Below are 27,020 nucleotides of genomic sequence, written 5' to 3'. Positions count from 1 at the left end.
TGACTGCGTATGATGGTCGTCACAAGAGATTTTTCCACGCTTACAGTGCCAAAGCCACATGATGACAGTCAGACACAATGATATCGGCGAAGCAGAAACAGACGGAGTCAGGTTGTACCAATGCATGATAGTTTTACTTTCTTTCAAACCAGGAAGGTGAAAGATACAGACCAGGTCGCTCTTTGCGAGCGCAAAATACGTCATACAAATAGAAATAAATACACAGTGTAGAGTACAGTAACTATATAAGGTCGCGCACCTAAACAAGACTAGCCTCTTTGGTTTCAAGGACGCAGCAGGATACATATTTCGGGCACACAGGACGATAGTAAAAAAAAAAAAAAAAAAAAAAGTTTCCGTGAAAAGTACCTTTCATTGGTATAGATATCGTCATAGTCCAGTTGAAGCTCCAGTTGAAGCTACATGTTTAGCACTTCGCAGTATTGTCTAAATATTAAGCATTTTTGTTTTTCGCACTTTTATTTCTACCATTTATGGAAGGCGTAGCTCACTACTGAGAACAGTTGTTCATAACTAACGCAGTACACGGCACCTGAGGTGAACGAGCGATATTTCCGCGGACTCATATGTTGCCTCACAATCGGGACTTTAACATTTTTTTTAATACCATTTCCCTTCTGGAAGTGTATGGCGAAGTTAAAAAATAAATAATAACCACATTGATTCGGGAATGAAGCGAAGCAAACAAATAGAATGAATTGCCCTGTTTTCTGTTACTAATGGATGTAACCCACAGAAAGTCTTTACTTTCACGTCTAACGAAAATAAGTAACGCCACGACGACCTGCGGCGCGTGTGGCAGCAGCCGGACGGGCGTATTGACAGCTTACAGCATCTCCATCCGACAGTTACACGTGGCTTACAAACTTTCGGAATTTCGCTGAGCACGACAGGTGCCGCCGATTAGACTGCCAGAAACTTCATCGATCTATCGTTCGGCGCTGACCCTCATGCGTTCACTTCAGGAATTGAAGCGCGCACGCTACATTTGCACCGTCCAGTCTGCCATAATCCAGAGCCTCAATTTTCGTCCTTTTCTGGAATACACTTTTCGTTTATTTTTCGGGCAAACAACCCGTCCCACCAACCCTGAAGTATTGACAATGCCTCTCTGTCAGGTGAGGCTCACGCCAACAAGAAAGCGCCGCGAGTGAGATTATACACTTTCATCTGTCATTTCGACAACCGGGAACACGCTCACACACGCACACTCATGCACCACATTAGGGAGAAAGAAAAAAAAATGTATCCGAAAATCACCCTCCAGCCGCACTCACACAGACGCTATAAGCCTGTCTGACGTCAGGCATATAGCGGTGCCATAGTCCACGAACAAAAACAAGGCACTTGTGGATTATATATAGAAATCAATCAAACGGAAAGGGGAAAAAATACAGACAAGGCACTTGGAGTTCTTGCTCTCCGACGCTGAAAAAGCGATTGAAAAACAGGGCCGTTCACACGCGCTGTACAAATAAACAATGTTAGGCGGACATCTCCTATATAGTCCATGGTATCTGCTGTTATGGCCGTAAATATATCCACGTCATGTATTATACTAGCTTCAAGGCACTGGACACATTTCTTCTTCCAACTATTCAGCAACAGAAGACGGGCTCGTCCGCCGTCGGACGGCGCGTAATAAGGCACTAGCGGTGATGCTGGTCTTTAAAAGAAAAAAAAAAGTTTGCTGAATACTGAGCATTGTATACACAGCGCGGCGTTGCCATAAATATAACGGTCTTAAATCGGACCCAACCATTCTTGACACTGACTAAGCGCGAACGACGAACACACAAGAGCAACAGACAACTACGGCATTATACTTTTAACGGGGGCGCAGAGGTGAGGGCTGTAAGGGTGCCACGGCTTCGCGTTGCAGCGAGAGCTCAGCGCTCCTCAATGGCGCCGTTTTCTCTGCAGAGCAGATTTCAATTTACACGGCCGGGCGTCGACCGGGCGATGGGAGTCGGTGCTTGAGAAAGCTCCAGATGCATCGGAAGACGCACGCCAATCCTGGTACCGACACGATAAGATGACAATCACCGGAGCGCCACGTCCTGCTCTGCAGAGGCAAACAGGCTCCAGCAACGCTCACCGTCGAGTCAAATTAAACGCTGAAGGGAAATCGCGTGCAGCTCAGCGGTGTCCTCTCCATGCACCCCATCGCCCTCCCTCCTGTCGACGCCTCTGAGCTGTGTGCTCCCCTTGCCGTTGCAGTCAACAGCGGAGCACCAAGCGCGCCTCAACGAGCTTACGTTAAAGAAACACTGGGAACAACGAGTTACGCCACAAATATATTGCACAGGCCGGCCTAACTGTGCGCTAACGATCGGAGCACAGCCCGAGGACTTGGATGAATAGCGTTTTCCCGCCAACTTCTCGCTTCAATACCCTCGGAAACGTGGTCAGCGCACGGGAAGCAGCACACAATCGGGTTAGCAAGCGCATGTCGGCGCCAACAAAGGCACATGTGACGAGGAAATTGCCTCTAGCCCTAGCGCACCAGCGGCTGCGCGCATGCTACACACAGAGGTAAATATAGGGAGTAAACGTCAACTTCTGTTCTCGCAACAATGAAAAAAAGGTGGTCACGTCTAAAAATAGGTCGCATCTGATTCGATGAAATTGATGTAAAGGTAAGGCACGTCGTGAGTGAATGTCGAAGTGGATTTGCTGCTAAGCTGCAGGAATGCTCGTAATAAATGTGCGCGATGAGACAGACAAAGAGGGACGTGTTGTGTGTTGCACTGCTTTCGCTCGCAGCAGACGCGAATAACGTCATCACCGAGTATATGTACAACCATGATCTGCCGGCGTTAAGAGCTAAGACATGAGCTTTAGGCTTGCGTCCGAAAACCCAACTCCGTTCAAGGAGGCCTCTGTTCAGATGCGCAGAACATTTTTTTTTAAATTGTGGACCAGATTGTATGAAATAATGCTGGAAGCACAAAATAAATCTCGGCCCCTTATCTATATATATATGTTGAGGGCTCCATGGTCCTTTTGTGATACTTATGCCGAGGGCAGTGCACTGCGGTCACATCCACAGTTCACACGTTTGAACTTAAATAGCCGCATTCGTAGCACCACTTCCACTATCACCATTTCCAGCTTGAAAGCCGCCGGCAAAAAAAATTATTGGTTTCGGCATTGTGCCACTCTCATCTGATGAAGGAAAAAAATGCAAACGGTAACACTTTCTGGCCCGTTTTTTTTTCTTTTTTTTTTTTCATGTAAGCCTTTTGGTGGGGCATGCAAGGAAAAGAAAACTATACGTCGCTATTTCTCTAATTTGTTGACTTGAGCTGTACAAAATAAGTATTCACGTCCGGTACTAAAATGACTGGTAGCGCCACTGACTGACGCCTTACGTGAGAAACAAACGAAAAAGTAAGTACAACATGTTAAGTCGATGTTGTCTATGCATTACGGTTAAGTTTACTTTGTTTTCGGCGCTCTAAAAAACTGCAAACAGTGGGTCTTCATCCCACGATAAGACCGGATTATGATTCTTGGAAATTTTGGACCCTCCCACAAGCATTGCCATCGTATATATAGCCGAAACAGGCCTGCATTTGTATATAGCCTTATCATTTATGCCGTTAGGCAAACTTCCAGCGTAAAAATGAACCAACATATCAGCACTTTAAGGAGCGTTGGCTTGTAGTTTCTATCTGATATTTTAGTTAAAAACTTTAAAAACAAAGTAGTAGAGCAGAAGAGCCTCGTTTTAAAGACTTCTTTTTCTTCTAAAGAGAAGACTGTAATATTACACATCCCAAATATAAAGAATGGAAGTAAAGCATAAAGATCGAATAATGCATGGCTTTCTTCTATGTCGTACTTCCAAACACTGAGGCTTTTCCTTGTACTCCTAAAGTAATTAAAAATATCAGTAAATAGATTTGAGTAATATTAAGCAGAAGAAATCTAACAATGAAAAACCGTGTCGCTTGAAGACAAGAATCACGTGAATAGAAACAAATACCCTTCAGCATATTGCATGGTTAGGTTGGTGCAAGAGTTCATGCCGTTTTGTTTTTAAATATATGATAGAATAATTTATGCCATCAGAAATATCCTTAGAATCATTCAACTATACATTCCCCCGCCCCACCCCACCCCATCTAATGTTCATGATGATCTCACATCTGCGGAGGTTTTTTACACTGCTGTTGAGAAAAAAAATTAACAAAACACATCACCAGGAATATTCTAGAGCTTTTCGCTATTCTTAATCTATGGTTTAAAAATAATAAATAAACAGAATGGCATGGATGTATGCACCGACCCAATATATTTGATACAGTCGGTGGTGAATGAAAAACTCCTAAGTATAAATGATACTGATAATGACATTATGCTGCAAAAATATGTTATCTAACTACATATGTTTTCGTTGTATAAGCACCCTTAATGAGCCCAAGCAAGTCATGACATCGTTGTGCATGACTCATTAAATGCAAGAGGCAGAAAACAATGCTGACATGCTGGGCACACATCGTAGACTAGCGCTACACTCTTGTGATCAGCTGAGAAACTCGACCTCACATGCATAGTAAATCGTGCAAAGGCACCCGCTATGTTTAAGTACTTAAACGAGAGAGAGAAAAAAAAAAGAGAGAAGGAGGGAAGAAGTGCAGAGAACACTTTCCCTTGCACGAATGCGTTCGTACCGAAGTACATGCTGGCGAAAAACAACCGTAATCAACTCTTTTACGACTAATGCGTTCACAGAGTTCATGATGATTAAACCGCGGCTCTTTAAACACCCCGGAGAGTAGTGTATAGGTTACATTTTTGATGTCTCACTTCAATAAGATGTGTACAAAAATGGACGGACGTTGATAAGGCTGACGGCCTCGGCGGGCCACACATCGTCATCACTGCCGCAGTGGCTACAGAAAGAACCGGTGTAAAGAAGCCCACAAGGCGCCGGACAGCCGAAAAAGAGAGTCTGTGCCACGGCGCGGAGACGTGAGGACAGGCTGCCAAGGAGGGCGAATCCACCACACTGGGAGACGACGCTTGCCACAAGTCCAACGCGTGCGCCGGCGCCTCGGTGTCGACTGCGCCGCCTGGCGTCGCTCACATGTCGGGTTCCGCCTTGGACACGGCCGGCGACGGAGCCCCGGCGCGGACCCTCATGCATGATGATTCCTCGTGCTTGTAGAGATAACTCTTGAGCGCGAACGCTTTCCCACAGCGGCGGCACACGAACGGCTTGGTGGGAGAGTGGGTCTGGACGTGGGCGCGCAAGTTAGACTTGTCTGCGAACGCCTTGGAGCACTGGGAGCACTTGAACGGCTTTTCTCCCGTGTGCGTGCGGATGTGGCCCTGCAGCAGCCAGGGCCGAGAAAAGCACTTGCCGCAGAAGGGGCACTGGCAGCCCTGGCCGTGCGTCCGCACGTGCATAGAGAAGGCCGGCATGGACACGTACACCTTGGAACAGTGCGGGCACTGGCGTGCCTTCTTGTCCGTCACGCTGCGGTGCGTCTGCCGGTGTCGTGCCAGATTGCTCGACGTGCTGTACCGCTTGCCGCACTCGGGGCACGCGTAGTACGGCTCGCCGGCCCCACTGGTCGAGAGCCGCGAGGTGCCGCCGGGCTCCTGCGACAGAAAGCGGGCATTGTCAGCGCTCATCATAATTAACCAGATTAACGAGTACAGTTCGCCGCTCTCACCACAACCTGCCACTCGAACGTTTTCTCGCCGTGTTAGTAGCCATTGCACCTCTTCAATGTGTGCTGTGTGACGTCACACCCCTAGGAACTCGTTTCACATCGTTAGTTAGCGACTCGACTCTACGCGTTCATTCCACTGCATTGTACAATTGCTTAGCGCTTTGGTGACAAGCTTGCATTTTGGTGAGAGTTGGAGGCGATTTTTCGTTAATAATTTCAAAACTCAACTTCATTGACTGTTTTTTTTTACGTGTAGAACATAATGGTATCGTTCATGGCGTAAAATTAAAAAAATTTTGACTGTAAACAGCTCCTGTTATTTGTCTATCAATAATCGTAACGGCGAGTTCCATTTTATCGGAAACGCACAGTTCCTGATGTAAATTTACGTTTCACAAGAGAAAAAGAAATAAAGAAAGAAACGATCATGCAACACCTATGGTTTTCTCATTTGTGTTCACAGGAAATTCTAAGAGACTTAGTTAATGATGCTTCTGACTATAGTTTTTGAGCTCTGTGTCATTATACGGTTTCGCTGTCTGCTATGAGACTCCGTACTTTTCTTGTTAAGCTGAAAAATCACCCCAGTGTCCGTTGTTTTGGTTACCTTCAGACCGCAGTTTCTTCAGGAGTCTTTTACAAAAATGCTTTTTTAACCTAGGCGACTTTCCGGAACGAAACCAGACTTGACATGTGTCAAGAGTGTTTTGTAGTGGTTACGTCAGTAGGGTGATTTGAGCGGTTGAAAGCGCATTACGCTGATATCACCTTTCTAAACACATCGCTATAGATTTTCAATGGGAACATAAACGTGGTCATGGAACCCAAAAGAGTTTCCGCAGTAGAGACAGACTTGCCGCTTGGTGAGAGAATGTCGTGCACGTCGCGTCAGTGAAGTAACTTTAGTTCATGAACAAGTATTGCGCCGCAGTCAATGTGTTAAATACTATGTGAGTTACGCGGGTGCTCTTCACCAGTAGCGTATAGATGGTGCTATAGCGAGCGATGAACCAATTGCGTTAAGCTGGCGTGCATGCAGTTCAGGCTACTTGCGGGAAAGCTATAGAATGCCCTAGTCGGATTGATCTCAATGAAACCTCTCAAAACGCAGCGTCAGGGAATGACTTGTTTACATGACGTGCATATAGTTTATAATCGCAACAAGCAAATATTTTACTTTCTTGTTTACGACGGGAAGGCGTCTCACCTGAAGAGTTCGAACTTGTTGCAGTACTGCAGCGAGTATGCTCGCCGACGCTGCTGCTGCAGATGAGAGCTGTGGTTGCGCATCATGCACTGTCAGGCTGAGCGGCTCTTCAGACACGGTAGGCGTGGCAGTCCGCGAGAGGCTAGCGGGAGACCGCGGGCTGGCCGGTTTCCAGGAGGCCCAGCAGCCCTGGGCCGTCGCCTCCGGGCCGCGCGACGATGGTTCCGCCTCGTGCTCGGCAGGTTCCTCGGCTGTGCTCACGCGCCGCTCGGGGCTGTTCTCTGCAAACGCGAGGCCCAGGCTGGCTGGTCAGTGGCGGCTCGACATGCCCGAGCCAAACAACGCTTCGCCACTGACAACTGTGCACACCGAAAGGAGCCCGAACACTAGATCTATGATCATAGCGTGGTGAGGCCATCTACCGGTAAATAAGAAGCGCAGTGTGCCCGTCCGCAAGCGCGGCGCTGGCAGATAAAGACAGGCAGATAAAAGAAAAGAAAAGACAGGTAGGTTAACCAGAGGACATCTCCGGTTGTCTGTCCTGTGCTGGGGAAAGTGTCCAAAAGAGTCGAGAAAATTAAGAAAGAAAGAATCATCGAGACTACATTGGGGAGCAGTGTCACACACAGTCACACAGTATCACGCGCAGAGACGGAGAGACATATGCAGTATGACAAGCAGAGGCCTACGTGGATGTATAGACATACAGCGTCACACAGTGCACATTGTTACACAGTCACAGTCAGTCGACAATCAGGTCCCTTTTATGTAACGCTGCAGGGATTCTCCACCTTGGGGGATTCCGCAGAACTGATTTGCGATAAAATGGCTAGTGGCCATATAACAATGGAACACCTGAGACCTCACTCACACGCGACAAAAATAAATTTCGTGCCAACACTTACAGAGCGACGTGCTTGCGTTTATAGTATACGTATTAACGGACAGAGACTACAGGGAGAACGCTGGCAAACATTTCGGATTACCTGAGTTCAAGAGGTCCCCCGACAAAAGCATTGCCATGACTTTCACGCGGAGGCGTATGGACAGCTACCCACTGGTATTGTATCAAATATTTGGATCCAGTGCAAAAAAAAAAAAAAAAAGAAACATGCCTGAGGCAGCGACCAATCAGACTGCTCTGGAATACGTTCACAGAGTATAATCACCCGTAACCCACATTGTCACAGATGCCTCTCCAGCTCATCGCCGTTCTTTGAACGCATTTTTTTTTTTTTTTGCTCTATATGCAGGGCAGCGATTATAGTTCCCCCTTGAGCGAGCGACACCATCAACGACAGCCGAGCTATATGGCATTAAGAAAGCCCTTATGTGTGTGCTTCAATAGCCATCATGGCACTGGGTCATATTGCCCTATAAAATATGCGGAACATGCACAGGCGCTCTAACAACCGACCTGCAGCCCATCACATTAGCTATCTTTACTACAAGGTCATCATTGCTGGACATTGCATCACTTTCCAGTGGACACCTGGCGCCTCCGCTGTTTTGGGAAACGAAAAAAAAAAAAAACGGATGAAGCTGTCCTAAATTGACGTCAGTACAGGAATTGTAGAATCAGATCTTCTCAATCAATCAGAATCCCTCATAACTAAAGCCGACGCTTCCAACATGGCAAAAAAATATGCCTATGAAGAAAGGGATCGTCGCTGAAGCCTGCCGCTTCATCAAGATAACTTCCTACGATTAGGTCACCCCACTGTAAGATCAAGAATTTCACGGCTATTTACCATCAGTACGTTATACTATTGTCCTCGAATGAGCGCGACATTCCCGAACAGTTATCTGTGTCGCGTACGGCGTACCCCCGATACCTATACATAATGTGATAACTGTGCCAGTTTAGAGACAGTGGGACACATATTACTTGAATGCCCCGCCTTACCGCGACGATAGATTTTGTCTTGAGCGCCAAACGGACATGATTTGTCATGCTCCGCTAACGTTACGTGGCATCTTAGGTTCTATGAGCTGTCTTTCAAAACTGCGGCGGGCCTTCGATTTATTTGCTCCGATACCTCTCAGACATTGGCCTTCTCGAAAATCTTTATTCACTTCATAACAGAAAAGCCTAAATTTTTCGCCATGGTGTCATCTGCAATAATATTATCAGGATTACTCGCACATTTTTTTTTCATTGTCCTCTGGACTATTTTAATCCCCTTTCCTCTCCCTACGCAGAGTAGCATGTCAACGGTCGAACGGACGCAGGCAAAAATATATTCAAAATTTTCACTTTTTGCTATCTTCGCTCGGGGGGACATTTGGCCAAGTGACTAGGAAAGGTGATTTATTTACACATAACTTAAGGAAATAAAATATGGCTCATAAGCATAAACTATCCAGAGCTCTCAAAAGTACCCTGACGTCCACACTTTGTGCTTTCCACCACAGCGGAAAGAAGCATTGCTGTGCAGCAGTGGCATAGCCAGGGGAGATGGCACATGTATACCGAGCACGCGGTGAGCATCCCCATGGGTCAAGTTCTTGCGCTGACATTGTCACCTCAGAATGCGAAATTCAGCTTCACTGAGTGACAAATTTGGCGAATAATATTTTGAGAGACGAGCCTGGTAGAAAAATCAAAGAAATTAAACTGGCCTTAATTATGATACGACTGTTCTTCAAGTTTCAAATATAAAATGCACACCGCAAGCGCGCAAGCGTGAAACCAGTTCAATTGAATCCTATTTAATTATACATTTTGTGGCTGTACTTTACCGCGCGCAATATGCACGTCAAGAAGCCTAAAATATCAATACAGGACGCCCTTACATAGCCCTCGCATAGCCTTTAAAATAAACATAGTGAAAGTTTTTGAAGGCCCGGTATAATGCACCCTTCGATAGCAGTACACTTCTTAGTCCATAGAGCGCAGAAACCTACGTATTCAGCTCAGCTACAGCCTGCCGATTCTAAATTGCCCATTTCAGTATGTCAGACGCCGATTTGGCAAACTGCGGCGCACTTAGACACACGGCTAACCGCCGGCTCGTCCTGTGTATCCAAGACGGTTGGTGGGACGGGCTACCTCAGCGCACGTGCCCCATATGGGGCACGATCTGCTTCAGTGAAACACGAGCAGAAGCCCTGCGTATATAAGGCCCCGCTTCCCAGATTACGGACACTTGAGTCACTCGAGGTCCTCGCGCGGAAGCCAGCCTCGACCCGCGCGCGCAGGTGCCGATAAAAAGAGGGCGCCGTGGTTCCACCTACACTTGGCTGTGGTGACCTTGGTGCTTCTGGCCCGTCCCCTCGCGAAAGGGTCCCCGCACGAAGCGGAGAATGTGTCGATTATGGTTGAAAGACGATCGGCTCTGCCGAAAGAGGCATATGGCCGAACGACGAGACGCAGGCACCGGCCGTGACTTGCTAAGAATGGATGGCGACCCACGTTGTACGGACGTCGGAGCAAAACGGGGCTGCCTCATGAACGAACCACGCACGCAGACCCCTTCGGAGAGTTTCCCCCTCCCCTTTTGTTTTCCTGCATGGGCTTAAACCGCCGCCGCCGTCGTGTCGTCGTCTTCGCCGCCGGTCGCAGCGCTTGTGTGTTTCGCTTTCTTCGCAGGGTTTGCCTCGCGCGCGCGACAAGTCGGGATGTCGTCTTTGCTCGATTTAGCACAGCGCGGCGTTGTCTGCCGCGCGACGCGCTAGCAGACAGCGCTGGCCTGGCGACGCGCCAGAGACCACCGGGCCGAACGTGAAATACCGCCGCTGGGTAAACTCAGGCAGTACCACGGCGCAGCGGGAGGCGCTGTCTACCGTGCCGCTCGGCCCCTGGCTGGTGTCTCTCTGCTCGGTGCACCTTTTTTGTTTGTCTGTGTGGCTAATTCCGGACACGTTCTAACTGCCAAAGTACCTGTTGGTTTGTGTCTGTGAAATAATACGTGGGCGCGCGTTTAAGATAACGCCTGTGCATGCAACACGGGGCACCAGTAAAGAGCCTCCGGGGAGGGGGTTCCGCAGAAAAGCGTTCTTTCATATTGTTGCACACCTGAAGGCAAGCTGCGCGCACTGGCGGTACGCTTGACGCGAAAGACGCCCAGTCAAAACGAGAAAGCTCTGCAGGCGGAAGAGCTTCAACTTTCTCACAGTATACATAGTACACTGCGTGCACATCTCAAAAAGAGAGGACGGACATACCTTTCTGTATTTATTAAACTATTCGACCGGTGGTACTGTGTTAACCTGCTTCTGGTTTTAGTACACAACAATTGGTAGGCATAAAACAAAACGATAGGCCGGTTATTCTATTCTTATACTGAACGCTTATCTCTTCCCTTCGGATGACATTGAACTGCATGCATGAACGGTTGTTTAACAAAAAAAAAAAAAAAAAAAAAAAAAACGCGAGTTTCAATGCCCGGTTTGACCATGTCCAGATTTCTTTGTCGTAAATCTGCTCACGAAAGTAATGTCAAACGACGGCGTCTATAGACTTTCAAGTAAGGTTTCATGCGGGCGACAGAGGTGTGATTTGAGACCGCGTTAGACCGACAGCTCTCTTAAATGTTTTTCAAGCCCAATACTATACCCGTCGATGACGCCGAAAGCAGTTCGAGCGTTGCTACACATTTGTTTCGATTATCGTGTTGCACAACTTGGGTTTCCTTTCTTTTTTTCTGTACACTTTTTTTTAACTTTCAATATAATCGCTTTAAGCTCAAGACACTTGAGGACATCTACGGATTGAGGAAATCTACGGGACTGGGTAATGGTCTAGTGCATCGCATCATGCCGCGCGTTCGTTCTCCTTTTTCTCTTTATAGCCCTTTTTTTCCAGCCACGCATATAGGGAGGCAAATCTGAAGCCCGTCAGAATGGCATCTTTTCTTTTTCTTTCTTTGTTTCATTTTTCTTTCTAGGTCATGAGGAAAGAGAAGAAACTGTCATCAATGACAGCGGCGGGCGCATCTATAAAACCTGCTGCCTGATAGTCGCGATTGCGCGCAATTAGTATGCCATGCTCATGGAGCGCGCCTTATGCTGTACAATAGCAAAATGAGCAACTCAGTGTGACCAGCGGACCAAAATATGATCGGCGTGAACAGAGGTAGGCGAACTCCACGGGTATGTTCTTATGGAGCGGTGGTCCAATTAGTCAGCGCCATTGGCCTTTGGTTATGCCGATGGGGGTCCCAGACAACGCTTTGAGAGGCGTAGAAGTTATTGGGGAAAGCCCACAAGGAGGAACCCGATAGGAAATGCGACGGGGGCAAGAAGCGGTCACTCTCCGTGGGCCTGTCTCTGGTTGAGCTGAAGTTTTCCAGCCTCTTAGCAGCAGTGTGCAATCTGTTGAACAGTGCTGTAATTCAAGCACTTCCTTCCCGTAACAGCCTCCGTCCCTAAGGGGGCCCTCGTATCCCACTCGTGGTCTCTTCTTTCGGAAGAACTTCCGGTAGCGGGGCATTCAACATGTGGCCACTTCCGGCCCTTCCGACACGACGACACTTTTTTTGTTTTTTGCTGCTCACTCTCGCGTCGAAACCTGGCAGAGCCGTGCTCCCGAGTGAATGCGCCCTCACCGCGGCCGCCGCAGCTCTCCCCGCACGTTAGCCGCTGCTGCGGAGCACCCCTCCCGCGCAAAGTTAATTTTGACTCGGTGTTTGAGAGCCGCAATCTCGGGCCCACGGGCGCGCGCAACCGCAGGTCCTGGCACGCGGATTTCCCGTCGGTTGCATCTTGCGCGCAAGTGTGCGTCGCGCCTGCAGAAGGTGGGGCGGGCGTCAATTTTCTTTCTTTCTTGCTCTCTGTCATGTGCAGCATCTTCACCTCGTCTGGATTCTCCGCTGCGAGGTGCACTGACACAGGATGTGACGTCAAGGAAGCGTGACACCGCCGACGCAAATCCACACGCAAAATAAACCGACATGGAGAGACGGAAGTGGTGGTCCTCAGTTCAGATGGGGCTCTCTTTCCTGCAAGCTCGATATAAGCGCGATGAACGCGCAAGGACGCTGTGGGGTCGTTTGTTTTTTATGTACACCCGTGTTGCACACCTTGGGGGTTTTTTCTTTCGTATATATTTTTCTAACGTTCAATGCAATCGCTTTAAGCTCGAGGCACTTCGGGACTTTAAGGACATCTACGGGTCCCTTTCTGTCTTTTCCTGCTCCCTCAGAGGAAACCAAAACAGGAAACCTCAATTAAAAAAGAACGGTATCCGGTGCTCCAATATCGCATGTGCACGATGCTCAGCGCAACGTATGGTACGATAGCTATGTTAAATGTACGCAGAGGCCCATTTATACAATGTAAATTTGTCCGGCAGCAGCGTTGCGATTTCTCACTTATCAGTGGTAGAAGATTCGTATGCCGCCGAATATTGAGCAAAAAGAAAACAAAATCGAAGTCACCTCCTCAAATACATCAATTAAACGGCTCAACATTCAATAACAATCATGCTAAGACAGCGCTCGGCCTTTTCTTCGGTATGGCAACATCACTAGAGAAAGAAGGTTTAGCTCTTCTAAGACACAATGACCAAGCTTTGCAATAAAATTGTTTCCAGCTGGGCAGCCTGTTAGAAGCGTGCGTAGTGTTGCAGTGTCTCGGCCGAGTAGAGAAAAAGAGAATATAACAACCAAAATGGAGCTTCCGCGTACGCGTCACGCACGCAAATAAACCTCAAGAGTCAGAAATATATATGCTTGCAATGCTGCAGTTATATACTGTAATTCAGGGCCCTATACTCTGCTTTCTCACATTGCTCAGAGCACAGTGAACGCGGAGCAGGTGGTTCTCTAGATACCAGCACGCGTGCCTTTTTTGTCATTGTGGAGCCAGACGCAAGCCAGTAAGTGCGCGGTAATTCTCGGTAGCTATCGTTACCAAGCGACACAGCGCTCGGCAGCAACTATCAATCTTTTTGGCGGGAAGAAAAAAAAAAAGAAAAAAAGAGGTGAAAGTATGGTTTTCTCTTTGCTCTTATTTTTTTGTGTCTCTCTCTCTTTCTTTTTTGTCTCTATCTTTTTTTTATGTGGGATGGAAAGAGGAGCGGGGAGCGTTTGGAAGACTGTAGTATTACAGCCAAGAAAAACTGCCAACCGTGTGTAGAGAGAGGAGCGAGGGGGAGGGGGGTCTACAAGGATAACAAGAAGTCTCATTTCTCTCTTCTCTCTCTCCCACACATACGCAGGTGCACAGAAAATTGATGCGGATTTTTTTTCGCGCTGCAGACATGACATGTTTTTACGATTTTTGACGACGCGCGGTCATTCGTTACCTACAGGGGCGCGATGACTTCTGGAACCTGTCAGCGGAGCCTGGACGACGAGCCGCTCTGATTACCGGCTCGTAAAAGAATTCTTGCTCCGAGCTTGTCTGACGCTGCCGCGTGCTTGCCGGCCAATAATTTTTGTCTGTAACCCAATATTCGCGCTGAGCAAGTTATAAGGAGGGGGCGCGAGATTTTATGGTCCGCCCGAGGCCAGCAAGTTGTGTAAACCATCCGGTTTATGTATGCGCAGTGCACTGTGTAATCTGCAAAGACGAGCATGGCAGGCTCTTTGGGCGTTTTACATTATAACGACAAAAAAGTTATTGCCTACAGAGGCGTAGATTCTTGACAGTAATTTAAGCTTCACTGCCTTGTATTTTTTCCTCGGCCATCTATAGTTCTGCCAGGCTTTTCGCTTCCCCATTCCGCTTGTACTTCTTCGCAATTTGACGGGCGATATTGTGTCATCCGAAGTACTAGAACCATGTGTAACACCACCCTGCAACATTGGAATTTGGGCTAATGGCATTTTCAAGGTGTCCCTTCTGCCGATAGCCATCTGCCATCTACGTTGACTGGTAAAACTTAAAGTGCATGCGCGTTTTGTACACGTGGAAATTCAACCGACCCATCTCCAAGGGTATATTTCTATACGTTCTGGGGCAGCAGTCCTTGCATTTGACAATAACAAGGACAGGAAAGTGGTACCCGTACGCTTTCTGATGGGTATGGTATGGTATGGTATGGTATGGTATGGTAAAACTTTATGACAGTCCCTCGGAACGCGCGTCAGCACGTAGCGGGCCGCTCCCACGTCGGTACAGAAAGGCCGAGCCTCTCTGCTGCGTCGCGGGCCCGATGGACAGCCCATAGCTGTGCTTCAAGATCGGGGCTGCTTAGGGCAGCCTCCCATTTGGTCGACGTGACATAGTTGCCGTCGTGTAACGCGGGGCACCGCCAGAGCATATGTTCCAAGTCAGCTAGGTCTGAGTATACCACTGGCAATCTCGCACCTTTGTGTGCTATGACAGCGCTCTCGCGAGAGCACTTCGTGAGGCATTGCAAAACACTCAAAAGTTCTCCTTAATGTTCACTGGTATGAGCTATATGTCATTTACTGCATAAACGTCACGAAATGGCCGCTTGCGCACAATAGCACGAATCAACATTCACTAGCACATCACTTCTCAAGGTTCGGGCTGGTCTAAGGCCGGACTTGTCCGCGCCCTACGTCTTTGCAAGGGCAGAGTGGACGCCATCTGCCCGTATGGCCACAGCCCGTACGCGTAGGCCACCGTGAAGTTACATGAAAAGAAGAAGAAAAAAAGAAAAACACAGCCAATACAACAACGATGAAACACAAGGCTGTCGGTGCAGTTCAGCTCACAGAAGCAGCCCGCCTGTTTATGTGCACCGAGGTGGTCGCGTTCGGTATACCTCCCGGGTGTCAACGAATGGTTGCCAGCCGCACGCTATATTGGCGTGCGTCGAGCTGGCCGCCTCTGTGCGCAGACGCGGCCTGTCGTCCCCATCGTTATCCACACATTTTTACGCTGCCGAACGCGCAAACACTCATTTCTTCTTCTTTTTACTCTTTCAATTTATCCTTATTTTCTTGTCCTCACTTTAGGCTCTTCCCCTGCTTCCTGTCTGACCCACCACCACGTTGGAGGCGGTGGCCAGGCCTCTGCGCTTTTCAGCTTAAAGCGCCGCCGTCGCAGGTCCTGCGTTATAACGCGAAGGCACCAGTGGGCTGATTTAACTGCGTGTAGGAAATGTAAGTGTAAGCAGCAAAGCAAGGAGGCACACTGTTAGTTACGTAAGCTGTGGTCGTTCTTTTAATTATTTACAGGTTCGTAACGCCATGTCCACATTGGTCTGTGTTTTTCTCCCGATGACCCACCTCAGTGGGTCGGAAATTCTGCCGTTTTGTTGCCGCCACACAAGGTTTATAACAATACTTCTGCGCAACTCGATTCGCAGGCTTGGTTTCCGGTTGTATAGCCCGTATTCCGATCGAGGCGGAATGCGAAAACGCCTGCGTACTTATATTTAATGAGGAGACAATAATTGACCGGTTTTAGCTTTCACAACTACAGAGTGAATGAGCTTATGATGGACGCCGTGTAGGTTCTTTTGACCGGCGGAGATTCCTTCTTCAACGGGCACGCAGATCTAAGCACGCCATGTTCCATTCCACAGCGGCTGCAACCGGGAATCGAACTCGCACTTAGTATTTATAGATTAAAGAGAGGCGTTCAAGAAACCCATACGCTCAAAAATTAACCCGGAGCTATCCGCTAATGCGTCCCTAGCAGCCCGGTGGTATTGACTCCGGAATGTAAACGAGAACTCTTGTAGTTCGAAAGAAATTTAATTTACTCTCTAGCCTACGAGGTATTCTAGTAGAACTTGGCGCGTTATATTCAAGCTACGGTATACAGTGACGACTGCTTAATGAAGCGTTTCCTCGTTGCCAGAAGACCATTAGTTTCTCCATCTATTATTTTTCTCCATGCTAGACTGGAGATGCCAAAGTGCGTGTTTAAGGAAGAAGGATAAATACATAAAATATAGGCTATCTCTCTCCCTCTCACTCTATAATGGCTGATTCAGTGCTTCACAACCGTACGGAGGAAACAAGGCCATCATACCTATACTTCCATCGACTGCACAGCCACTGACTAGGCAAATATTTCATTACAATTACACGCTCTTTATGCGCCTCATGTTGCTCCTGATTTACTCACTGTGGAACAAAAAAAAATTACGTGATCACTGGAAAACATGCCTCAGGAAAAGGAGGGAGGAGAATATGAATGCTACCGCATTAAGTGTCTTTGCACTGCCTGGAGTTTTATGCTTTCTATCCTTCTTCACCGTGCTATACGGTGCACGATTACCTTAGTGTTGCGCTGAAGTTTCCTAGGCAACCCTTCCGGCCTCATTCTGACTTTGTTTTTTTTTATCGTTCTTCTTCATCCCTGAATATTAATATTAGAGGAGGTGTGATCTGCTTGATACCCCTGTTTTCTTTTGTCTCCGTCAGGTTTTGTCTAGCTTGTTTTTGTTTTATAAAGGATTAACCCTGCTATAAACAGATGGCGTTGATAGCTACCAGTCAGTGGCCTACAATAACCATTTTTAAAACTAAAACTTAAACCTCGCTAGCCATAAAAATAACTGTACACATTGCTAGAACATTTTTCTCATTTTGCTTGAAAACCTTTTTCGGGGTGCAGTAATTTTCCTGTCTTTATTACCTTGCAGCGTCTCCTCCATCTGAGCTCTGGAAAATATTAGAAATTTTCACTAGGACTGTTGCTTATCACTGCGCGTTATTCCAATCATTTGGTCAAGGACCACTGTACATGCATAACTGAAGCGACCGCTCACTCACCCATAGTTTTTACGCAATGTTGACTCCGGCAAAGTATTTCCTTCACGAAACACTCCCTATGCAAGATTGAGCTCGTTAAATTCTGTGTTCACTTGCGGTGAATCAGATAACATTTTACATGTGCTGTTAACTTGTCAGCTTTACGTCCAGCAGCAGAGGCGAGAACTGTGTGTCAAGCTTAGCGCACGCGGTGGAACCATACGCCCTATTAGGAACTTCTCTCTAACCGTAGCGTTCTACAGACATTGCAGTGAGAACATTCTGTGTTACGTGCGTGCGTGGGAACTCATTTCTTTTTCGTAAACTATGCGCTTAAGTGTGATAATTTGTCCTCCACTGTTTGTTCCTATATATCTCGTTTTTTTTTCTACGTCCGCATCTCTTTGTAGTTTCTTTATTACATTATTTATGGTAATTGTCCCTGCTCATAAATTTATCACCTTAGCTCACCTAGAAGCGAAAGGAGTATAGCAGGAAACAATTTAAGCGCTTCCAACCCCTGCATCGGTTTCCCCTATAGGCCAAACACTATAAACACACCCCTGAAAACGAAGCAACAAGTTATCGCTAAACACATCGGGATGACAGCGAACTTATCTACTTATCTGCTTCGCCACCCTCTTCATCATCATCATCATCATCATCATTCTTCTTCTAATTATTATTATTATTATTACTATTATTATTACTACTATTATTATTATTAATATCTGTTCTCGCCGGCATCATTAATAAAGAGCGCTGACCTAGCACACATACTCATAAACTACTAGCTGGTAAAGCGATGCTTATATGGTGAGGTAATAAAATGTTTTAGAATCATTCATACGAGCGAAAGCAAACCAAACAGAATGTGCACCGCGTATGACCCAGACTGTTCAAGGACACGAAATCAGTTCTCAAAGCCACAGAAGATTAACAGCAACATCAAGGAACAAATCAACCGTCGTCATCAGCCGACACGCATACCCACAGAAACGGCTGCAGTAGCAGAAAGCAAAGTGGCGTGCGCGATGCTTCAGGCTTGCGCCGAGCGGCTCGGCGTGGGCTCGGCGGCCGTGCGCTCCCCGCCGACTCACCTGTCAGGTAGTGCACAAATGCTATGCGGTAAAGTGCCATTGCCGTCGATGGCCAAGGAGTGCGTGTCGCGCGACGAGTAGCAGTACCGGCGGTTTGCGAAGACTTGCTATACGACGGCAACTATCGGGCGCGTCCGAGTCGCAGTTGTCGCGAAGGGCCGGTGTCGCTAGCGCTCCTTGGGTCTGCGACGCATTTGTCATTGCCAGAGCCACTGTTTCCTCAGCTGAGCGGCGAAAATGAAAAAGACGAGGAAAAAAGAGGGAGAAATACCTATACTGGAAATGGCCATCATAAATGGGCGTCGAGCGCAGATCCAGAGAAGAGCGAGAGTCTGTGCGTCGCGCACTGCATAGCTTTGTCTCACCGCAGATGAAACGGATGCTAGCAAATGAGAACGAATGTGGCTAAGAGTTCCAACAGAGCGGACGTAGACGGTAGAACCTCCCGTACGTGTCGCGGTGTACAGGCCATGTTAGCGCCGCAAATCGTAAATTAGCTCTATACGCGGGAAAATGTTCGTTTTGGAACGAAGAAGGCAAAAGGACCAGGCGCTATTCTAAGCAGCTCTTCTCGCGATAACGATGACTTTCTCATGCAAAAAAAAAAAGAAAAAAAAAAGAAAAATGAATATGAGTGTCGTGTATTCACAATAGATAAAAATAGCCTCAATAATTTCACTCCTGGTCTCAACTGACATTTTAAGGACCGATTTTTTCAACGACACTTCAACTGACAAAAAACTAGAGGGAGCTGTTTCCCGTTCAAAAAAGCGTTCAGTTGCGTATCCCGCAGGAGGGCATTTTTTTCCAAAGCGCGAATTCGGCAGCCGACAGCGCGTCCTTGCGCGCTTTGGACAAACGTCGCTCCCGAACTGCACTTGTCATTCGGCAAACAGTCTCAGGAGCGCGCAAATTCTTAACAGTCGCCGCAGGAAAAGCGACGGAAGTAAATGCTCACCTCTGCCGCCACCGGCGGGACGGTGTTGATCGGTGTCGTCGTGGTCGACGGTCGAATTGTAGCGCTTGTTCGTGATGAGGAATGCCCGAGGCATGGTGTCCGCTGAGCGTCACGCACCGGGCGTCCCACTTTTGGAGACGACGGTCTTGGAGTCACCACGTAGTCTTGAGCGGCAGCTGACGCGCTCGCACACTTCGTCTGGTCCGCGGCGTCGTCTGCAACGGAATGACGTTTCGGGATGCCCGAGAGCTCCTCCGGGAGGAGGCTCCTCCTACACCTCCTTTTCCACGGGTCCGGAGGTGGGGGGAGGAGACAGAGAGGATGGGGGACGCCGGAGGAAATCACGTAGCGAAAAACAAGAGCAGCGCGCGCGTAACACACTGATCTTCGAGGGGAAAAAAAAACAAAATGAAAGACATGCCACCAGGAGGGGAAAGAGAAAGTCGCGGTAGTGAAGGGAGGATCGTGTGACGTATCCGCCGGCTCGCCACCCCCTTCCACCGCAACCCCCCCCCCTGGACCCCCCTGCTGCAACCTCCCGACCTCGGTACGCCACCACCACCGCCACCAACCCCTCGCGTGCGGCGTGTGCTCCTGTGTTTCTTTCTCTCTTCTCCTCAGATGGTGCGCTAGGTTGTGGATTTTTAGCCGACTGTGGTGCGTTTCCACCGGTAGCAGCTCGACGCCGAGAGGGATGGTGGTGCGCCCGCGCCATTCCGCATTTTATTATTATTATTTTATCCAGTTGGTCGGTCGCTCTCTCAAAGCGGGAGCCATTGACACCTTAACGTTACTAGGGCTAGCCATGAAACACTCGTGCACGCATCCCCCCTCCGAGATCGCAGTTAGAACCTTTTCAGTTACTTTTTGTTTTGTAAGTTGAGCCCCCTCTCGAAGAAAGAGGGCGGTAGATACTGCTGCTTTTAAAGAACCGTAACGGCATCGACTGTCAGCATTATGACTTTTATTGTGTGTGTTTGTGCGGGTGCTTGTCGCGTTTTAGCTGACCCTTTCTCGCGCAGAGCCAACTTTTCTTGGTCACTGCTAAGTTGGAGTAGCTGCACTGTTGCACAAAGTATTCATAAGTTATTGTTTTCTAAAGAAACTTGTGCATAGGTTCCTACTGCTTTTAGGCGAATTTTGGTGTGTACGAATGTTTACAGAAAGAAAAGGATAAAGCCGCTGAATATTTAAAGAACCACGAGATCAAGTCCGAATGGTATAATAATTAGTAATTTGCGTGCAATGTCAACAGTGATTTGTTTCTTATTCTCTCATTTTGAATGTCAAGGTGCATTATTTGATTTATTAAGTCAGTCATATAGCGAGACACATAGCATTCGTTTCACTGACTGCTCTCACGCTACACTGGCAGTTTACTTTTTCTCCGTAGGCATTCTTTTTCATCGACGCACATGTCGTTCATCTCAGTCTTCTTGTTTTTCGGTTATTTTCCACACAAGTGTTTGCCTTGCCAATTTCCTTCGAAAAGGCGCGCCATATAAGTCCAATTGCGCGAACGAAAATAACAGAGCGTTGCGGCCCCTTTATCCGGCCCCTTTATCCGGCCAACGCCTGCATTAGTGTATCCAGCGCAGCACTTTAAAGCTTTGACCAGCAGTAGCATACCAGGGGAGTAACAATGATAAAGCGCAAATCGGTAATAGGTATCTTCGAATAATGTTCATAGTCTGACAGCCATATGAGTAGAGTGCGTTCGTTGGCTTCTATATATTTAGTACTGCACATGCTCTTCTTCTTTTTTTTTTTTGCTTTCTTTCTTTTTTAAACATTTCGTGGTGCATATGCACGATTCCGTTTTTGAGGCCGAGTTGCATGCGTACAAGTTCACATAACGTTCACAATTAAATTACAATAATCCTTTAGCAATCTATAACAAATGGGATCCAATGTTCTTTTTTGTTGCTGAATTTAAAGCATATACGTTCATACTGCAGATTTCAAGTCTGTCATTATTCGAGACATTTACAGTTCGCAAGTATGTTTAAAGCACCACAGCGTAAATATATTCCTAGTCTTATATTGCATGCGCTCCATCTGTTTCATTAAAAAAAAAAAAAACGGTGCGCGTTATCGCGGAGATCGCCTCTCGTGGAGGCGAATGATCTCTTGGTGTATCTCTTTCGATCTTCACATTGACACCTCAAACATTCCAAGTTCTAGAGCAATGCATGGTTATTATGAATTTTGACAGCCCGTATCCTTTTCTTTGTGGTACTTCTTCATTCGTGAAATCATCACGTTTGACATCGTAGTGACTGGGACATGACGATAAGGGAGCAGTGCGGAATGCACGGCAGCGTAGGGCTCATGCATGAGCCGATAAAGCCTGCAGATATATATTTACTATGCCAACACTAATTCACTCCAGTGATTAGATATATAGATAGAGAGATACGCGTATTTTGTGGGGAACGCCGTAGTGGTAGGCTCCGGGTTAATTTTGAGCAATTGAGGTTTTTGACCGTGCACCCAAAGTTGTCTATACACGAACGTTAAGTTCACTCCGCCGCCATCGGACTGCGGTCGCCGCTGCGCGTAGAGTCGAACCCACGACTGCATGCTCAGCGGCAGACCACACTGAGCCACCACGTCAGCCAAGTCACACAAAATAGAGAGAGAGAGAAAATACAGCAAGAAAAAAAATACAGAGTAGCTACAAAGCAATTCTGCGTGTCAGAATTCCGGGCAGGGGTCGCATTTGTCGCCATACATCTTCACAAAACATAAAGCGCGCATAACAGCGAATAATAAAGATCATCTTGATGTATTTCTGTGTTCTTTTAACTTTCTTCCTCATTTATTATCTGTCACGCTGCGCAGCTACCGCGCATTAATTTCTCGAAGCATGACCAGCAGCAGCCCTTTTAGTTCCACTGCAGGACATGGCCTTCTGCCAGAAATCTCCGATTACCCCTTTACTGCGCCAGCCGAACTCATCCTGCGCCTACAAGTTTTCTAATCTTATTGCGCTATACCTGTAGTGCTTTGTCGCCTTCGACAGCGTTTCCTTTCGATTGACACCTATTCAGTTGCTCTAACAGACAACATGCTCTCTGTTCTACGCATTATAAAGGACCTGCCGAAGTCCTCATTTTTTCCATTGTAGTGGCAACTGTCCCACCTATTCATGTTTCATCTCAAGTCCACATTGCTGTCTTTCTATCTCTTCGCGTCACACCTGTCAGTTTTCATTCCATCGCTCGTTGCGCGGTCTTTATCTCCCTTTCGAGCTTCGTTACCCTGCAAGTTTTGGCACCAGAGGTTAGTACTGCAGAACCATCCAGATGGTGGCAGCTTCTTATGCATGCTCCTGCAACTTCCAGATATATACTTAACGGTCTGGCAGCGCCAGATGTTTCGTAAGACACGCGCACACACGCACAAATAGAGAGAGAGAGAGAAGAAAAAGAAATGCGAAAGCCGTTTGTGCATGTGGGGACGCAACAAGTGTCTCGGCACTGCGCTTTGCGTGGGGCCGGAAGCCACATGCGCGGTATCCTGTCTCATACACGGACGCCCGCCGGCGCTCTCGTCTCACTGCTTGCCTTCCCACGTGTGCGTACGAACCGAATTCTGCACGACAAGAATGAAGGACGCTCTGGCGACCTTTTATTCCTCATCGCAAATGTGGACTCGTTTAGAACATCACTGAATAAATAAAGCAAACAAACAAAAAAATCGTATCGCCAAGAGACCCGCAACAATGAGAAAAAAGAGCACTAAAATTCGGAGCAAGCAGAAGATCGGTGCCTGCAGGTCTGTTCCCTCTTCCTCCCTCTTTTGCGGCAGAGTCGCCGCTTTTTTTTCGCCCCCTGCCTCGCGCATGCTTTCGTTCTTGTCCCACTCTCTGCTCTGTTTTTTTTTTTCCTCGGACGGTATAGTCTCGGCACATGTGCGCGTGCTAATGTTCACACGTGCGCCTGCCTCCTCTGCTCTCGATTCGGCCGCGCGGTTGCCGTTTCACTCGGCGCTTGTTTGCGTGTGCTTGCGTACTTCCGTGCCCTGCGGCCACGTGTGCGAGTTGGCCGCTCCGCTTGCAGTGTCCCGATCAGCGTCGAAAGAGGAAGCCGTCCTGCCCCTCCAACCAGCGGCCACTGACGGAGGATGCCTCGATGCACGGTCGACACTGATAAGCTTACATGCCCGGTTTCAATGCCAGTTCACTGTCAGCTCTCCCACGAGCTTTCTCTGCCCTCGTCGCTTTGATGTAACATTGTCAATCAATCAATCAATCATGTAACTTATGTAGCAGGTCCAGAGTAAAGAATCGTACAATATTCACCCAAAAGTAAATTTGCACCAACACGCCAAGTACTGTTCAACACTTTGGAGAGCAGAAGAAAACTTGGCGTTGTTGCTTAGTAACTGTAGGCAAACGGTAAGGTAAGCTATACACAACAGCTTCGGACAACAGCTTCGGTCACCAATACTATTTGCCGAGAACATATGTCATATAGACTTCTGGACATATAGGATCAATTTGTCCGGTTCACTATCACCCGGAGGACTGCGACTTTCAATAACACCTATAAGATTTTAAAATTCGAAATTCCAGTGATGACGCAAGCAGCAAGTGAGTAATCGGTCACCTAGATCGCTGGTTGTCGCCAATAAGTAAATATATTCACCAAAGCAGCAAAAAAAGAAATTAACAAACCTCTGATCTCGATTGGAACTGGTGAACTTAATTGTGTTCGCGTTATCGCGAAACTACGTGTGTGAACGCAAAACAGCTCTACAAGCGGTCGGTCAAGCGTTTCTTCGTATGGACAGGAGTACAAGGCTTCTGTTATATTTGTAATTATGCTTTCAAAAAAGTGACTCTGGTAAGAATGTTGCGCGTTAAAAAATTAAATTATGAGGTATTACGTGCCAAAACCACGATTTGATTACGGGGCACACTAGTGACTCCGGATTAATTTTGACCACCTTGTGTTCTTTAGCGTGCTCCTAAATCTAAGTACACGAGTGTCTTTGCATTTGGCCCTCATAGAAATGCGGCAGCCGCGCCAGGGATCGAACCTAATGCGTCGCGGGTTCGATCTACGTTATTTGCGCTCAGCAGCGCAATTAACGCCTAGCCAACGGCGGGTGCGCATTTTGGATACGCTCTGCTTTAACTGAATGATATGAAATCTGAGCCACAAAAATATTTTATAACAACTTTTCAATTGCACTTTACGATTAGACATGTTCTGCAAAAGGATGAAAAGTAAGACATATATGCCGATGTAATGATGAAGTAAGATCGTACATAGTTCTAGCGATGAAGAGATAGGTAAAGATATACATGTTGGACGTTTGGCTGGTTCTACGGGTAGACGTAAAACGTTTGCTGAATTAATGAAAAAAAAAGAAGAAAAGGTGAACAAAGTACAGGTTCAACACAGATATGTGCATGTGCACATACAGCCAGCAAACAGAATCGCGTGCACACTAATTAAGTCAAGCCAGAGGGGTCTATCGCTCATGGCGTGAATTAAACACAACAGTCGTTAGAACTTCCCTCAGAAATGGACACCTGTCGAAGCAATCTGGAAATATGTTGCCTTTGGCGCCGTGTAGCATCCATGGAGTATGCATGGTAGCAAACGGAGCGATGACCAAATTATATCCAAGGCACCCGCGAATCACTAATCAAATTTGCCTGACAATTTTTTTATATGTCCTTAGTAGTCCCGCAGAGCTAGATGGTGAGGATGAACCTTTCGCCAGCAACCAGAAATTGTGTGTTTCTAAAGGCTTATTAAAAGCACGCCGCTGTATAGAAATGAGCATTTTATAAGAAAAAACGAAACAGACATTATAGCAAACGACATATAAACCCACATATGCTACCTGAAGGCATCCATGTTGCCGGATTCGAGCCCTCGTTATGTAATGAACGAGAAGAAAGGGAACCGAGGGGCCCGATTTAATTAATGATATCATAAGAAGCCAACAAACAGTGACACCAAGGACAACATAGGGGAAATTACTTGTACTTCCTAATTGAATCACATCATGGCACATAAGTGCCATGATGTGATTTCCGTTGTCTCGCACTGAAAGATAAAAAAAAAAAGAGGGAAGGAATTTTTTTTTCTTTTTGAGCGACAGCTATCGGTTTATGCAGTAACTACTGTGTTTAGTGATCTAAGCCTTTCCGAAACGCGGTAATCAAGAATTCACCACAAATGCAGTAATCAAGAATGCACCACAAATGCTGTAATCAAGAATGCATCAAGAATGCGGAAACGCGGTAGCCAAATACAAGCAGAAAGTTGTCAAGTACTCATCACAAAAAAAAAGCATCACAATTTAGCCACAATTTTCTGGTGGGTTTGATGAGAATTGTATACAGCTATTAATCAGACTTTCAGCAAAAATTTTAGAAGGCTTCATTTCATCGTTGCCTTTTCTCGTAGCGCGATATCTCGCTACAAGAAAAGGCAACGATGAAATGAAGCCGCAGCAGCGTGACCTAAGGCGATCGTTGCGTTTCGGATGGGCTGATTTAATCATGCCAACCCGAAGTCCTCCGAGCTCAGTGCGCACCTTCGTTTGGCAATCAGACGAGGAACTTTCCAGTGCCTCAAAGGAGACACTTAGTCGCCAAGGACTGCAAAGTTGCCCGTCACACGGCTAGCCCGGAGGCACCCGAACCATTACTTAAGCAAAGACTGGACGGGTGAATGATGAACCCGCAGAGGCCACCCTTACCTGAAACAGAGTCGGTCTCCCCTAGACGTGGTAGGCACGCACTAAGCTGCGTGGACCAGCCGAGTGCTTCCGCTAGGCCTAACACTCATCGGCCTTCGGTGGGTCAGATGACATGTCGTCGCTGCTGATGCTGCTGTCGCTGCGGAAGAGTTCCTTTCAAAGTGTTTGCACCGGACGCGACCTGCTATTGCATGGACGCGGCGGGGGTCCTGAAGCACCGAGGCGCCGCTGGGGCCGTGACGCTCTGCAGACGCTTCGCAGTCGCGACCAACCACCTCGGTCGCGCCGGAAATAGCCGGCCAACAGGTGGAGAAGGCTGGCAACCACCTTGTCTCTCGTGAGCCCTGGTCCTCGCCCCCGGCCGTGCATCGTCACTCTCTTTTGGGCCGCGCGTCCAGCGCGCATGCCCGGCCGGCTGCCAGAACGCGGCGCTTCCGCCTGGGCTCCACGCCCGCGCGACGGGGCCCTGACCATTTACGCTCACGCGGCCTCGGCCAGCGCCGCTTCCCGAGGGAGCTCTGCAGGGTGCGCTTCGCTATTCAGGACGCTTAATGGTACACACGTGCATACGCTGGTTCGCCGAGTGTGTGAGCTAGGGCTCCTGCGGCCTGCACGAAGATCTTGGTGGTTGTTGCCGTGGGTCCCCAATGAATATACAGGAGGTCATTCACAGTGCTAAGAGCTACTGCGTCACTGTAT

At 47.6% G+C, this 27,020-nt stretch overlaps 3 protein-coding genes across 5 annotated transcripts in view; 2 read left to right on the top strand and 1 right to left on the bottom strand.

Moving 5' to 3' along the window:
• The window catches only part of LOC119450390 (uncharacterized), a 171,382-nt gene that overhangs the window by 35,685 nt on the left and 108,677 nt on the right, over positions 1 to 27,020 (top strand). The gene's annotated exons all lie outside the window — the stretch shown is intronic.
• Positions 1 to 27,020, top strand: part of LOC119450400 (uncharacterized) — a 169,982-nt gene that overhangs the window by 35,665 nt on the left and 107,297 nt on the right. The gene's annotated exons all lie outside the window — the stretch shown is intronic.
• On the bottom strand, positions 113 to 26,614 carry LOC119436035 (transcriptional repressor scratch 1). Of its 2 annotated transcripts, none has more exons than XM_037702771.2 (4): positions 26,322 to 26,614; positions 19,596 to 19,875; positions 6,916 to 7,196; positions 113 to 5,634 (listed from the first exon to the last, which is right to left on the bottom strand). In XM_037702771.2, exons 2-4 carry the CDS (start codon positions 19,687 to 19,689, stop codon positions 5,113 to 5,115), a joined length of 897 nt encoding a protein of 298 aa, XP_037558699.1. In that variant the 5' UTR covers positions 19,690 to 19,875; positions 26,322 to 26,614; the 3' UTR covers positions 113 to 5,112. The 2 variants fall into 2 exon arrangements, with proteins under 2 accessions (XP_037558699.1, XP_049511247.1); XM_049655290.1 differs by having other exon boundaries at positions 19,596 to 19,810.

Source organism: Dermacentor silvarum, chromosome 1, assembly GCF_013339745.2.
Source record: "Dermacentor silvarum isolate Dsil-2018 chromosome 1, BIME_Dsil_1.4, whole genome shotgun sequence".
Classification (NCBI taxonomy): domain Eukaryota; kingdom Metazoa; phylum Arthropoda; class Arachnida; order Ixodida; family Ixodidae; genus Dermacentor; species Dermacentor silvarum.
This window is presented reverse-complemented; position numbering and strand designations above follow the sequence as displayed.